The 15,445-nt window shown below is 34.6% G+C and overlaps 2 protein-coding genes across 4 annotated transcripts; both read left to right on the top strand.

Annotated features, from left to right (window-relative positions):
* On the top strand, nt 2,064-5,678 carry LOC109725824 (heavy metal-associated isoprenylated plant protein 2-like). Its single transcript, XM_020255199.1, has 3 exons — nt 2,064-2,196; nt 2,615-2,693; nt 5,028-5,678. The coding sequence occupies exons 1-3, from the start codon at nt 2,185-2,187 to the stop codon at nt 5,294-5,296; spliced, it is 360 nt and encodes a 119-aa protein (XP_020110788.1). The 5' UTR covers nt 2,064-2,184; the 3' UTR covers nt 5,297-5,678.
* Nucleotides 12,584-15,390, top strand: LOC109725705 (probable bifunctional methylthioribulose-1-phosphate dehydratase/enolase-phosphatase E1). 3 transcript variants are annotated; one of them, XM_020255003.1, is made up of 8 exons: nt 12,584-12,748; nt 12,894-13,043; nt 13,173-13,328; nt 13,587-13,736; nt 13,817-13,918; nt 14,636-14,745; nt 14,858-14,976; nt 15,167-15,390. In XM_020255003.1, the coding sequence occupies exons 1-8, from the start codon at nt 12,710-12,712 to the stop codon at nt 15,262-15,264; spliced, it is 924 nt and encodes a 307-aa protein (XP_020110592.1). In that variant the 5' UTR covers nt 12,584-12,709; the 3' UTR covers nt 15,265-15,390. The 3 variants fall into 3 exon arrangements, with proteins under 3 accessions (XP_020110592.1, XP_020110591.1, XP_020110593.1); XM_020255002.1 differs by having other exon boundaries at nt 12,849-13,043; XM_020255004.1 differs by lacking the exon at nt 12,894-13,043 and having other exon boundaries at nt 12,585-12,748.

The raw sequence follows: 15,445 nt of genomic DNA, 5'->3' as shown, positions 1-15,445 counted from the left end.
ACTCGACTCAACCAGTTTCACGCCACTTCGAACATGATTTGGCCCACCCCAGCCTCACACTATTTCGAACATGGCCTCCCGCCACGGCCCAACATGGCCTCCCGCCACAGGGCAGGATGCTGACTTATTTAAGTCAACAATACCCCCTCCAACATCTAGACACATTTGCAACATGCGGAAATCAAACCCGTGACCTTTGGTTCTGATACCACTTGTAAGATCGTTGGTGCTAACTATTAATCATAAAAATTCGAGCTGTTAGAAATACACAACCAATTCACTTAAAGTGTACAGATACAGCGTCCACGGATTTCGCTTATAACTCGGCCCAACCAATCTTACGCCACTTCGAACATGACTTGTCCCACCCCAGTCTCACGCCATTTCGAATATGACTCGGTCCAACATGGCCTTCCGCCACAGGGCAGAATACTGACTCATTTAAACCAACAGGTGCAGATAAAACATACTCTTCGAGTGCTCCTGTTTAGGAGTCAAATTGTTGGCAAATTAAAGCAAGGAGTTGAGTAAGAACTGTTGGAATTTGTTATTTACTTGGTGATTTAAAACTTTAATTTGGGGCATTGATCTGTTGATCAGTTCAATATCTAATAGGCTATATCTCGGATTTTTAACACAATTTTAAAGAAGTTTTAAACTTTTATTACTTAAATAAAAACCCCGCAAATGCTTTGATAGAAGTTGAGACATGAGAGAGGACATAGCATCTCGTCTTAACATTTTAATGTCATCTTTTGATAGTTCAAAATAGCTAGTAACTAATTTTAATACCAAATGTAATAATCCAGTCCACTAACACTGAAAACTCATCTGATCTAAATTATCTGTCCAAAATACTTAAATATGATTATTAATCAGTATTTTTTTTTCTTTATTGAATGAGGCGGTAGCATGCTACCTCATTCTCAAAAGAAAAAGGTACTAAAATCTCTAGTTCTTTATATTCTCAATCATAATACCTTTTTCATACGACGTAGGTCTTAAGTGAAAGTTTTTGTTCCGGTGCACATAGGTGTCAATAGATAAGGTTTCGTTAACGTCACTTTTTTAGTGCATTAAAGAGAGCTTAGTGAAATTAGTTTGGAACGGCGATAAGGCTATGGTGGCTCTAGATGCAGCAACTAACTTCCAATCTCTCTCACACACACTTAAAACATGATCAGGCCACAAAAAAAAAAAAAAAAAGTTAGGTTGAAATAAGAAATCAAAATTTGAAAACCATATTAAATTAAAGGCTCCTAACTTTAATTAGTAGATGACGAAATCCAAACACATTACNATAGCTAGTAACTAATTTTAATACCAAATGTAATAATCCAGTCCACTAACACTGAAAACTCATCTGATCTAAATTATCTGTCCAAAATACTTAAATATGATTATTAATCAGTATTTTTTTTTCTTTATTGAATGAGGCGGTAGCATGCTACCTCATTCTCAAAAGAAAAAGGTACTAAAATCTCTAGTTCTTTATATTCTCAATCATAATACCTTTTTCATACGACGTAGGTCTTAAGTGAAAGTTTTTGTTCCGGTGCACATAGGTGTCAATAGATAAGGTTTCGTTAACGTCACTTTTTTAGTGCATTAAAGAGAGCTTAGTGAAATTAGTTTGGAACGGCGATAAGGCTATGGTGGCTCTAGATGCAGCAACTAACTTCCAATCTCTCTCACACACACTTAAAACATGATCAGGCCACAAAAAAAAAAAAAAAAAGTTAGGTTGAAATAAGAAATCAAAACTTGAAAACCATATTAAATTAAAGGCTCCTAACTTCAATTAATAGTTGACGAAATCCAAACACATTACCTGTCATGCACTCAAACAAACAAAAAAAAAAGGAATAAAAGAGAAAAAAAATATAAATTGAACCCCAATATTCTTGACCTAACAGTTGACTCCAACAGTAGCAAATTAATTAGAGGGGTATTAATAAAAAGAGAATTGGGACAACTTCGTTTTCTTATCCATGCATGTACCAGAGCAACAAAACAATCAATTAATTTAACTTATAATATAGAAAAAAAAAAAATAGGATTGTTAATATCCTATCCCCTTTCCTAATCTCTCTCTATAAATATATCAATTCCTGTCCACAAACGATTCACTAGGAGCATCCCATTCCATTGCATGTGTTAGAGATTTACTCATCATCTTAATTTATGGCAATAAAGGTAATTAATTCTCTTATCATAAGCTTATAGATTCAATCATCTTTTTCATATGTTATATGACCTTCAATAAAGTGTTCTTTTGAGTTTTATGTTTAAACATTGGGTTGAGCTAGTTTGAAATAGTAAACATGCACATGCCGAACTTACCAGAACTATATATGATCCATCAACTATATATCTAACATACCGACCGTCTCTAGTCCAAGTGGCAAAGGGGTTGGTGGTTGGTACTTGAAGAATTAAATGGTTAGTTTGATCAAGCGCAACATAGTTTCCGGATAAGTTTCGTATGTTTTCAATTTCTAGCTGAGAATTACTAATTTGTTTTTGTATTGAATAATATAATTACTATATGTTGTAATGTCAATAATAAAGAGTAAGTAAATTGAGTTGGGGAATTGATTAATATGTAATGCAGCAAAAGATAGAGATTAAGGTGCAAGTGGAGTGCAAAAACACGAGGCAACAAGCCATGAAGATTGCTTCACTAACAGATGGTACGTAATTGGTGCCCCCCATAATTAATTACTATTTTACGCCTTACATTTGGTATTATTTTCATTACTTTTTTTTTATTTTTGAGAGAGAGAGAGAGAGAGGGGAAGCATCTGTTGTCCATGCACTTCATTCTTTTTAAAAATATATATATATTTATCTGAACATGTGAAGTTTTTAGATTTTGAACTTAGAACTTCGAATATCAACCATTAAATTTTTTTGCCACTTGGGCTAAGTGTGACAGTTTATTTTTTTTCCTCCTCAAGAGTTAATATTGTCTAGATATAATCAAAATGATGTGTAAACCGAAACAAACACGAATATAAATAATAATACAATTATGGTATAGTTAGGGGTGTAATGTGGGCCGTGCCGGGCTGGCAAGGCCCACATTTTTCGGGCCGAACCGAGCTGGAGAGTGGCCCGGCCCGGCCCGTGACTAAATCCAAGGCGGGCCGTGCCGGGCCCAAACTCCCTACCATCCGGCCCAGCACAGCCCCTGGGCCCGGAAGGCACGGGCCATGCCGGGCCGGGCCGTTCTCCGGGCCGGCTCCTTTTTTTATTTTTTAAAAAATGTACATATAATTTAAAAAAAATATNATAATCTATGCTCAATTCTGCTGCTTCTAATGGCATTTTTTAGTAAGTCAGCCCTTGATCCGAAATACAGTTATGGATTCGTTTTCCATTAATATCTCGAAAAAGATGAATCTCTGGTTTGATCTTATGTTTAATCATTCTGTTCAAGAGGGATCTTCAAATCAACGCCAGGGCAATTCCATAGATTTCAATCTAGCTCTTGGCTATTAGTGGTTTGCTTTCTAAGAGGGATTGATTCCCAGCAACCCTACTAATAAAGGGGCTTGAAAGCTGCAAAGGGTGCAAACTCAGGAACACCCTATCTTACTAATAAAAATAAAGGAGCTCGAAAGCAACAACTCGTAGAATAAAAGGGCCGAGTCGCTAGCTTTACCTCGGCCCGGCACGGCCCAGGCCCGTTTCGGGCCGTGCCGTGTCGGGCCGTCGGGCTCCAAATGTGAGGCCCAGCACGGCCCGAAGTGCCTGCCGGGCCCGGCCCGGCCCGGGTGCTATAGTGGCCGTTAAACATGATCTAAACTATTTAAACTATCTGGAAATCAAATTTCACACATTTTCGATACTGTTCTCTTGTCCATCAAGTGAACAGAAAAATGAATGGCTGGAAATGAATATTCTTCAAAAAATGATGATACAATTTTTATATTTGAGATCTAGAGTCTAGATCTTATTTTAAATAGTTTAAAGAATTTTTTAACAAAAAATTAATTGATTTGAACTCTTCTATACCGTTAAACGAGCAACCGCACCATATCTGCTATTAAAATTATAGATTTTGTGACCCTTTGATCGTTCAGTTAGTGATGTCAAAAAATCATGAAAATTGATTTCTAGATAATTTAAATGGTCTAGATCATGTTCAACGGTGCCGATCGTCGATTTGGAAGCTCTATCATCAAAAACAAATCGGTAATAAACCGAACAGTTTACTACCGATAGTAGCCCAGTCAAACTCTATATATATATATATATGTGTCCAAATATAAACATTACATGTAGGAGCTTTATTGAGAACTTTGATGCCAAAGTTTGGACAATAAGTATATATACATTCGCGACTTAATTAGATACTGGGTCTCTGACTAGTTATGCATTTCGCCCTGCTCTAAACTAAAGGCTCTTTAAATGTTATTGACTATATCTATCAAGTTACATTTCATTTTAAGAACTAATCATTGCATGGAGGTATATATATTCTCGATATAGCTAGATACTACAAAAAAAAAATTTAATATAAGGACTCTTTTTAGACGACGCTTAGGGAAAGCGTCTCTAAGTGTTTTTACAATATAGAAAATACCGACACTTCAAAAAGTATCGTCATATGATATCAAACAATTTATTAAATGATGATAAATTTTACTATTATATATTTTTAATTTTCCGACGCTTTAGAGCGTCAGGATTTAAAAAATCCTGACACTATAAAGCATCAGAATATATTTTACCGATGCTTGGTATAAGCGTCGATATATGCGTGGCAACTCTTCATTTGCCGACGCTTTCAAAAGTGACGTTGGAATATATTAAGCATCGTAAAATATAAAAAAGAGCATCCTTAAATGTAACGTTTTTTGTAGTGAGATAATAGTTCTTTGCAGTTTTGAAAGGTACGCGGTGGTTTGCGGTCTAGAGCTTTTTTACTGTAAAAAGAAGCTTAATTAAATAAGCTTCCATAATTAATCAATATTAGGACACAAACCAAATTGCGTAATTTTTTAGCTTAAAATTTGCAGGTGTTGAAAACGTGGGAGTGGAGGGAGATAAGCTGGTGATAACTGGGACTGGAATTTACTGGGTCAGACTGCTCAAGTCGTTGGAGAAGAAATTAGGGTGTATACAACTCCTCACACTAGCAGAGGTGAAGCCGCCGCCGCCGCCGCCGGATCCAAAGCCAAAGCCGAAGCAGGAGCCCCCACCGCCGCCGCCGCCTCCTTGCTCACATCCACCTCCTATGTGTATTATGGTTGATTCCCCTTGCTCCGATCCTTGCTCCATTATGTGAGCAATGGGGATTAATTAACGTTAAATATAAAATTAAATAAATATCGTTCTCTAACAGCTTAAACTGTTAGAGTATAACGGTTGTTTCACATGATATCATAACAGGAGGTCCTTAATTCAAGTCATGTCAGGCTCATAATATATTAATTTTCTCCCATTTAATTCAAACCCACGTCATGGGCCGACTAAAAAATCTCGAGCCCAGACGTGAGGGAGAGTGTTAAATATAAAATTATATAAATATCGTTCTCTAACGGTTTAAATGGTTAAAGTATAACGGTTGTTTCACAATTAATGCTATTAATAATAGTGAGCTACGTATTCTGTAATAAGCACGAATTAGTGAAAATAAAACTCTGGGTCATTACTTGCACTACTGTAAATCATCAGTTTCATTATCTTCTGTATTAATATATATATATATATATATATATATATATATATATATATATATATATNATATATATATATATATATATATATATATATATATATACACTTACTTTAACATGATTTTTGAGTTATTTGATAAATAATACAAACGGATTGAAAAGATGGTAGAAAAAAAAAATAAAAAAAGAAGTGGCTAGGCGATCAGCGACTGAAGCGGCGACCAAGTACAACGTATGAGTTATAACCTTTTCTCTTTTTTTTTTTTGAGAAATAGGTAGCACACTATCCGCTTCGTTTATTTTATTTAGAAATAAATTTGGCTGAAAATGTAAATCAACTAGAATTCGAATTTGGATCTCGGATACCAACCGCCAAGTCCTTTGCCACTTGCTCTAGGGACGATCGGTATGAATGAGTTATAACTAGTTCGGGTTCCCATCTACTTATAAGGCTTTATGGATAAAATATTCTGTAGCCCTACAAAAAAATTTCATGGTTTTGTAACCAATAAATCAAAGACAATAAGTCACCAGATCAAACGGATCGAATTCCATGGTACGCTACAGTATAAACAAGATTTGACACAACCTTTTTTAATCGTAATTTTTTACCTAACACTACTTAAGTTAATCCTTTAGATTAATCCTCCCCTTAATTTTCTGATGGAAATGGACTGTTTCATTAATTAGGAGACAACAATTAATCACTGTAGCTGAAGAGCAACGTTTTAACGGTCACCTCACGATCGATCGCAGGTTCCAACTGGGACCGGGAGGGATGAGATCGGACGATCGAGAACAACATAGCGACAAACTTCAAGGACATGATAATTAAATAGCGCAAGCAAAGTCTGCATTTGGAAATTATATATATATATATAGAGAGAGAGAGAGCTTTGAGTTTCTGTATATTTATAATTTTTTAACAATCGGATAGCCTTAAGATCCATACATGTTAATAAATGAGATTTAAATAGATACATTATTAATCATATTGTACAGATTTTGAGACGATCCGGCGTTAAAAAAGGTCACAGACACGAAGCTCACCTCTCTCTCTCTCTCTCTCTCTCTCTCTCTCTCTCTCTCTCTATATATATATATATATATAGTTTAAGTGGCAAAGAACTCGGTGGTTGGTATCCGAGACTCAAGTTCGAATCCTAGTTGATTCACATTTCTAGCTAAGTTTATTTCTAAATGAAATAAGCGAAGCGGATAGCGCGCGTGCTATCTATCTCTCAAAAAAAAAAGAACAATGCGAACATATATGCAACAACAGTTTTCTAGTTCTATAATGATTAATTGTAACCGTAATAACAAGTTAGAAACCATTTAAAAAAAACAGTGCAAAAAACACATATTGAATTAGATTTGATAGGTGCAATATGTGTGAGTTGTACTTATACACCCAGTGTAGGCAATAATTTCTCCAAAAAAAAAAAAAAAATTGCTTGTTTTCAACAATAAATTACTTTTTAGCACAAGTGACCAATTATTTATTTGAGTTTTCCTGTTTTATACTCTCTGAATAATTGCCTACTATGGGGCTAGCTACTAAGACAATTAGAAAACCTAATAAAACTAACAATTAGAATTTATCTTAATATATAACAAGCCAACTAATCATTTGTACTATGTTAATAGAATATTTTAAGAATCCTTCAAACAAATTAATATATGAATGAAGCAGTTAGCATGCTACCTTCTCCTCAAAAAAAAAAAAAAAAGAAAAAAGAAAAAAAGAAGGAACTGATCTTAAAAATGTATTGAGGCCCCTCACCTGTAGGCCATTTATAAATGAGTGGTTGAATAAATAGTTAGGGAGAGATAATTATTTACTAGGTTGTAATTTACTTGTGAGTTTATAAAAATTAAGTACTTTCCTGCCCTACTATTCAGATTGTAATCAGGGTTGTTGAGTCAACAATTAGCTAGTTTGGTGCATATGCTTTAATCTACTATAAATGAGTGGTTGCACCATTCTTTTCATGAAAGTAATAATGTAGCTTATTAGCATTTATGATTTGTGTTGTGCAAGGTAGTTGTGCATTAATGTACTAAAAAACATAGTTAGTTAATTCGAATTCGGCAAAAATTCAATACGGGTATAATACGCATAAAATTTGTTTTCTAATTTTTAAATTCGTTGAAAAATTCGGCTTAAAAAATAAATTCAGTATAAAACATAAAATATAAGATAATATATATTTAAACATAAAAATTATAAATTTTTTATTCAGATTTTCAATAATTCAGGAATAATTCAACTGGCCCAATATATATATATATATATATATATATATATATAATATATTATATTAAACCTGGCCAATCATAGGGATTCAAACGGGGCGGATCCGGGGCGGGAGAGTTTCCCCACCTCCCGCTCCATGTTCTTATCTGGGCGGGGCAAGATTCGGGTCGGGTTACTTTTTATTTTATTTTTGGCTCCCACTTACCGCTCCATTCGGGGCGGGAGCAGGATTTTAACCGGATCGGGATAGATTCAAAGGAAGAAAAGAGTCTCCCGCCTCCCCCGCTCCCCGCTCGCATTTACTGGCGGATCGGGGCGGATTCGGGGCGGGTTATATTTTTCTATATTTTTTGTTCCCACTTACCACCCCAGTCGGGGCGGATCGGGGTGGAGCTCCACCAACCCGGATCCATTTGCATCCCTACTGCCATCCTTTTAGGATGATAGAGACCTTCGTCCTATCAAATAGTTTTTGATGATAGAGATTCCAAATTGATGATCGGAACCGTTGAAATTAATTTAGAGTATTTGAATTATCTAGAAACTAAATTTTATAAATTTTAAAATTTATTTACATAGTGATCAAAGGATTAAAAAATTGACCGTTTTTTACGGCCTATATGAACCATTTGCTTGTTTAATAATGTAGAGTAATCCAAAATGATTGAATTTTTGATAGAAAATTCTTTATACTATTTAGATAATTTTTAATAACTCCGATTGTAAATTGAGAAAGTCTAACCACTGTTTTCAGAAGGTCATTTATTTTTAACCGTTCATTTTTTGACTCTTCGATGGGCTTGATAATGATTTTTAAAAATTATAAAATTTAGTTTCTAAATTTTTCTAAAAGTGTAGATCACTTCAATGGTTTATCAATTTGAAGTCTCAATCATCTAAAACGACTTGATATGACAAAGGCTTCTATCCTATTAAGAGAATAGTAGCCAGACTCTATATATATATATATATATGGGTTAATTCATACAGGTCCCCGCAAACATGATGAATAGCAGATATATTCCTGCAAAGTTCAACTTTCATAAGTTATTCCTGCAAAAGTCTTAATGTATTCACATATGTCCCTCTGGTTAGAATCAGTTAGAGAACTGTTAATTTTTTAACAGTAGAATTATAAAATGACAACTTTGCCCTTGCCCTCTTCCTCTTCCTCTTCCTCTTCAGGCTGTGGAAGCGGCGGCGGCGGCGACGGCGACCTTGCGGAGCTTGTCGGGGTTGCCGCCAACGGGGTTGCGGAGCTTGTCGACGTCACGGCGTGGCCGATGCCGTCGGAGGCGCCTATGACGATGGCCTACGTGGGCACCACGACGGCAATGACGATCGGATCATCGACAATGACGACGAAGAAAAAGAAGAAGGAGGAAAAAATGAGGAGAAAAATGAGGATATGAAGAAGAAGAGGAAGAAGAAGAAACAGAAGAGGAAGAGGAAGAAGAAGAAAAGGAAGAAAAAGAAGCAGGAGAGGAAGAGGAAAAAAGATAAAAATGTCTTTTTACCTAATTAATTAACTGACTATAGTTAAGTATTTTAACAATGGTTAACTAGATTTCTCTAATAGAGATTAACGACATGGACATATCTGAATACATTAGAACTTTTGAAGGGATAACTTATGAAAGTTAAACTTTGCAGGAATATATCTGCTATTCATCATGTTTGCAGGGACTTGTATAAAATTAACCCTATATATATATATAGAGAAGGGCTGCTGTGCTCTCAGGAGCACGGAGGCCTCCGTGCTCCTGAGCCGTTTTCGATGATGGAGTTTTCGAATCGACGATCGGCTCCGTTAAACTTGATCTAGCGTATTTGAAGTTTCTAGAAAATAATTTTTGTGATTTTTCGATATCATTTACCTAGCAATCGAAATGATTCAAAATTAATAATTTTTAACGGCTGAAAATAAAAATCCTTATAAAAAGTGGTGATATAGCACTAAAATTTTTTATCAGAAATATTGATTTTGTTGTAGACAGTACAAAAAATTTTGTATCAAAATTTCATCTGATTTGAATACTTCTACACCGTTAAATTTGAAAACAGCAGATATCAACCATTAAAAATTATGGATTTTGAATCCTTTCGATCACTAGGTAAATGATATCAAAAAATCGCAAAAATTATTTTCTAGAAACTTCAAATGCGCTAGATTAAGTATAACGGAGCCGATCGTCGATTCGAAAATTCCATCATCGAAAACGGCTCAGGAGCACATAAACCTCCGTTCTCCTGAGAGCATAGCAGCCCTGCGCTATATATATATATATAGTTGAGCTAGAATACTCTCAAAAACACCAAGGGGGTGGTGCTTTTGAGTTTTTAACCATTGGATAGAGAGATGTAGGATTGAGATGATGGTGGTAGGTAGTGGTAGGTGATGGTAGGTGGAATAGTATTTGATCCAAGGGTTATTAGTAATTAAGGAGTAGATCTAAGGGCTAGAAACTTAGAAGCACCAAGGGGTTGGTGCTTCTAAAAGTATTCTAGCTCAATTATATATATATATATATATATATATATATATATATATATATATATATGAGTAGGGCTAGAATACTTGTAAAAGTATCATGGGGATGAACTTGTGTGTTTTTTAGCCCTTGGATGAAAGAATGTGACGTTGAGATGATGATGGTAGGTGGTGGTAGTGGAATAGTGTTTAATCCAAGAACTATTATAATCAAAAAGTAGATCCAATTGCGTTTAAAACCTAATAGCCCATAATAGTGATACTTGTAAAAGTATCATAGCTCAACTCATATATATATATATATAATATATATATATATATATATATATTATATATATATATTGTCTACTATACTATTAATAGGATGATAGTGATCCCCTAGAGTTGAGTGGGTTAGTTGTTGTATAGTATGATATATCAAGTGGAATTGATCAAAGGTGTAAATCTAACGCGCACAAAATTCGCCAGCACTAAACATTGGTACTTTCAATAATATAGTAGCCGGACTGTATCTTCTCTCTCTCTCTCTCTATATATATATATAGTCCGGGCTATTATACTATCTATAGTACCAGTCGTTTTGTGCTATCGAGTTTTCTGCCCGTTAGATCTACTATATATATATATACATATATTATAATTATATATATATTATATATATATAGATATATATATAGTCCGCTACGGTACTTGTAAAAGTACAAAGCACTTTGTGCTTGTAATTTTTTACCGTTAGATTTACGCCTTTGATTCATTTTTCCGTTAGATTATACTATTCAACCAACACCCACTCAACTCAGGGGCCCACATCATCTTAACCGCAACATTGTTTAATCCAAAGGCCGAAAACCACAAGTACCAATGACTTGGTACTTTTAAAAGCATAGGAGCTCAAATTATATATATATATATTATAAAGTTCGGCCTACTAAACTATCGATAGTTCCAACTGTTTGGTGATATCGAGTTTTCTGCCATTATATTCTACCCCTTAGCCATTTTCATCCATTAGATCATATATTAACTAGCCACCTCCTCAACTTTAGGGGGCTACTATCATCCTGACCACACATCCTTTCAATCAAAGGGCCGAAAGCTATATGCAAGCGATGGTGATTATTAATGTATAGTAACTATATATATATATATATATATATATATATATATATATATGCTAGAGCTACTATACTCTAATAAATATAAATTTCTTTATACTCATAAATTTTCGGTCGTTGAATATGCAATTAGAATGATAATGGTCCCCTAGGATTGAATGGGTGGTTAGTTGTATAATATGATTTATGGATGGAAATAGTCAAAAGCATAGATCTAATGGTCGAAAATTTATGAGTATAAAGAGGTCTATACTAATAACAGTATAGTAACCAAACTCTCTCTCTATATAATTATATATAATATATATATTAATTATACAAAATAATATATAGTATATATTTTAATTATATTTGTATAGAATTTAGATTATTGGGTCCACAAAACCAAACTAGTAAAATCCTACTCTAATTGCTCTCTCTCTCTCTCTTTTCACTCGCTCACAGAGTCGCTTTTCCTAATTTTTTTTAATATTATAATATCGTATTTTATTCATTCATTTTGTATATTGAACTATTAGATATATTTTTTGGTATCGAATTTTTAGATAATGTTTTATAAAAATTAAACTATAGATTGTACGATGTTAAGAATTTCAAATGGCTCGTTTAGGGCTCGAGCTCGCTCAACTCGAATTAATTTCACGCCGAGCTTGAGCCTAACTTTAGGCTCAAAATTATGTTCAAGCCAAGCTTGAGCTGACGTAAGCTTGCTCGAGCTCGGCTCATTTCTACCCTTAGGTGGGATCGCAGAAAATATACAATAACCGATTGATCGCAATAAAATATTACGTACAAAAATAAATAAGATTTTTTTTTGAGAGATAAACACGTAACGTAATCCCTCCGCAATCACAAACGAAGCATATATGCGTCTCTGGGGATTTTTTTTTTTTTTTTTTGAGAGATCGCAATTGAGGATTATGACTTTGCCGCTTTGATAGTTGTCATATCCGAAGCCGGATCGGATCCGATGTTTTATCGGATACTATGATATCCGATCCATTTTCACCCATCACTCCTATCCGAACAGGGGATTCTCCACGCTCTCCCCACCTCTCCTCGCAAATGAAAAAAAAACCAAAAACAAAACAAAAAACAAACAAAAGAAAATAACAAATTAAATATAAAAAATTAAAAACTGTGCTTTTGTAGGGGAAAAATGGCGTCTGCGGCAACAATTCCACCATCATTTAATTATGTATGATTCCTTCTACTCTTTTTTTTTTTTCAAGTGTTTACAATTAAGGACATGTGTTGTATTTTTCTTCTTTTTTTTTTTTCTATTGTGCTTTTTTCAGGTTAATAATTTGTATCATTATCATCTATTTTCTGCTGCAATCAAGCCCCACTCGTTGAGAATTATCAGAGTTACTCAATGTCATGTTCATAAACTAAGCAAAGGAAAAGCACATCATGTCAAAATTAAGAATTTAAATGGTTCTTCAAGGGCTATGGTGCAAAATAGCATTTACATCCTTGAACCATCAATAGTAGTAAGTTCTTAGCTTTCATAATTTTTCTTTTTTTCTTTTTTTTTTTTAAAAAATTTGTATGTATGTAAATAGATAATCTTGCATATCTGCTTGTTTTTTTAACTATTTAGTTTTCGATTATTTTGGCAGCGAGGAATTGTGCTCGACATTGAGGGAGCAACATCTCCGATATCATTTGTTACTGATGTTTTATTTCCCTATGCTCGAAACAACGTGCGGAAGCATTTAACGTGGACATACGACAGCGAGGAAACGAAAGATGATATTAAGCTGCTGTGCGAGCAAGTGAGAAAAGATTACGACGCATTCGTATTGTTCGAACATAATTATCCTCTCTGAGTACCCAATTGCACTTCATGTTTTCTGAATCGAAGTTGTGAGCTATGAATTTTGTGTCAAATGCTGCGAATTCTTAATTCTCTGTCGAGTATTTAGATCGCGACATATCAGGTCCATGCTGCAGAATCGATAGGAGCGCATAAATTGATAAATAATCTCCTTACTTTTCACCAATTTTCATTTTTATGATCTGATTTCCGACAGGTCGAGGATGACTTGAAGCGAGGGGTTTCAGGGGCAGTTCCAATTCCACCCGATGATGCTGGAAAAGAGGAAGTGATCGATTCCTTAGTCGCTAATGTCGAAGCCATGATCAAAGCAGATCGAAAAATCACATCACTTAAACAGCTGCAGGTAGTAACAGATATAACTTGGTCTTAGTAGAACATAGCTGACAGCTGTTAGAGATGTCTTATTTTCATGCTGACATGCAGGGCCATATATGGAGGACAAGATTTCAGAACAAGGAACTGCAGGGGGTTGTTTATGATGATGTTCCTGAGGCTCTTAGAAGGTGGCATGCTAATGGAATAAAGGTAACTATTTTAGTTGATCTTAGTGATTATATATCTCTTTGGTTTTATGTATAACTTTTGTTAACTGATTCTGCTAATCGAATAATCGGATTATGCTTGACCGATATAACCTGCACACAATTAAATCAAAACACCATCTAAGTATAAACATCGATTTAAGAGTGCTTTGATAATCTAAGACTTCAAAAATTATATTAATTGGATGAATCAGCATGAGAAAACAAGTAAGATTCTTCTCAGAAGAGAGCAAGTGTGAGGAATAAGTTCTCTTTTTTGTGCAAGGAAAAGAAGGGAGAATAACAGCAGCTATTATTGAAGTTTATGTCAATATAAATATTAAAAACATCATTCTCTAATAACTCAAGCTTTTGGAGTAAATGACCGTTTCATATCTTTTTACATAGTATCAAAGCAGGAGGTCTCAAATCTTACTTTATTTCCTCCCGTTTAATTCAAGTCCATATCTTAAGTATATCAAAAAATCTCAATCAAGACTATCCGAAGTGAGGGAAAGTGTTGAATATATATTAAAAACACTGTTCTTTAGTAGCTTTAGCTTTTGAAGAAAAATAATTGTTTCACACTATGTAACAGTTCGGCTACTTCAATAGTAGCATTGAGGTAAAGCACTTTTTTCTTATTCTGAAGTTGCTGGTACATAATTGTTTGATACAAAAAGAACTTTGATTGACATTCTTTTTGGATCTGCCTATAAAGGTTTACATATATTCAAGTGGTAGTAGAGAAGCTCAGAGACTTATATTTGGAAATACTACTTATGGGGACTTGAGGAAGTACCTGTGTGGGTTTTTTGATACCACAGTGGGGTAATTTTGCAGTTACTTGATTACTTTGATATGCAATTACTTAACACTTATTAGTGCTATATCTTTTATGACTCAAAGAGATTGTTTTCTTTTTCCTTTTTCTGTTTATTAGAAATAAAAGAGAAGCGCGCAGCTACTTCGAAATCGCGCAGTCGGTCGGAGTAGACGAGCCATCACAAATCTTGTTCATTACTGATGTTGTTCAAGAAGCAATCGCAGCGAAATCCGCAGGTAAAAGATACTGCCCTACACTTGTGATGGTTCTCTTTGTTTGTTTCCGCATTTTCGCAGATTGCACTTCTTACTGGTATTGCATGGTTCTTTTTCAGATTTTGCAGTTGTATTTTGCTCTTTTTATGCTTCAGTATTTCTCTTTCGAATTCGCATACTAAAGTTACATATGCCGCATCACATGTTCCAGGTCTTCAAGTACTAATCTCGGTTCGCCCCGGAAACGCACCTCTCCCTGAAAATCACGGATTCGAGACGGTGAATTCATTCGCTGAAATTTTGAATTAACTTAAAAAAGATGTACAAATTTCCTGATGGTTTATTGCTCATAGTTCTTGTTAGCATTGTATGTAAACCCTTTTGTGGGCCAAATTGTCTCTACTCAAATGTATCATAATTTTTTTTTGTTTACTATGTATAAAACTGCATTCATAAACTTAATATATCCGAACAACTGTAAAATGTATTC

This window comes from Ananas comosus, linkage group 20 (genome assembly GCF_001540865.1).
Source record: "Ananas comosus cultivar F153 linkage group 20, ASM154086v1, whole genome shotgun sequence".
In the NCBI taxonomy this organism is placed as follows: domain Eukaryota; kingdom Viridiplantae; phylum Streptophyta; class Magnoliopsida; order Poales; family Bromeliaceae; genus Ananas; species Ananas comosus.
The sequence above is the reverse complement of the archived record's forward strand: the minus strand, read 5'-3'. Positions and strand labels throughout refer to the sequence as shown.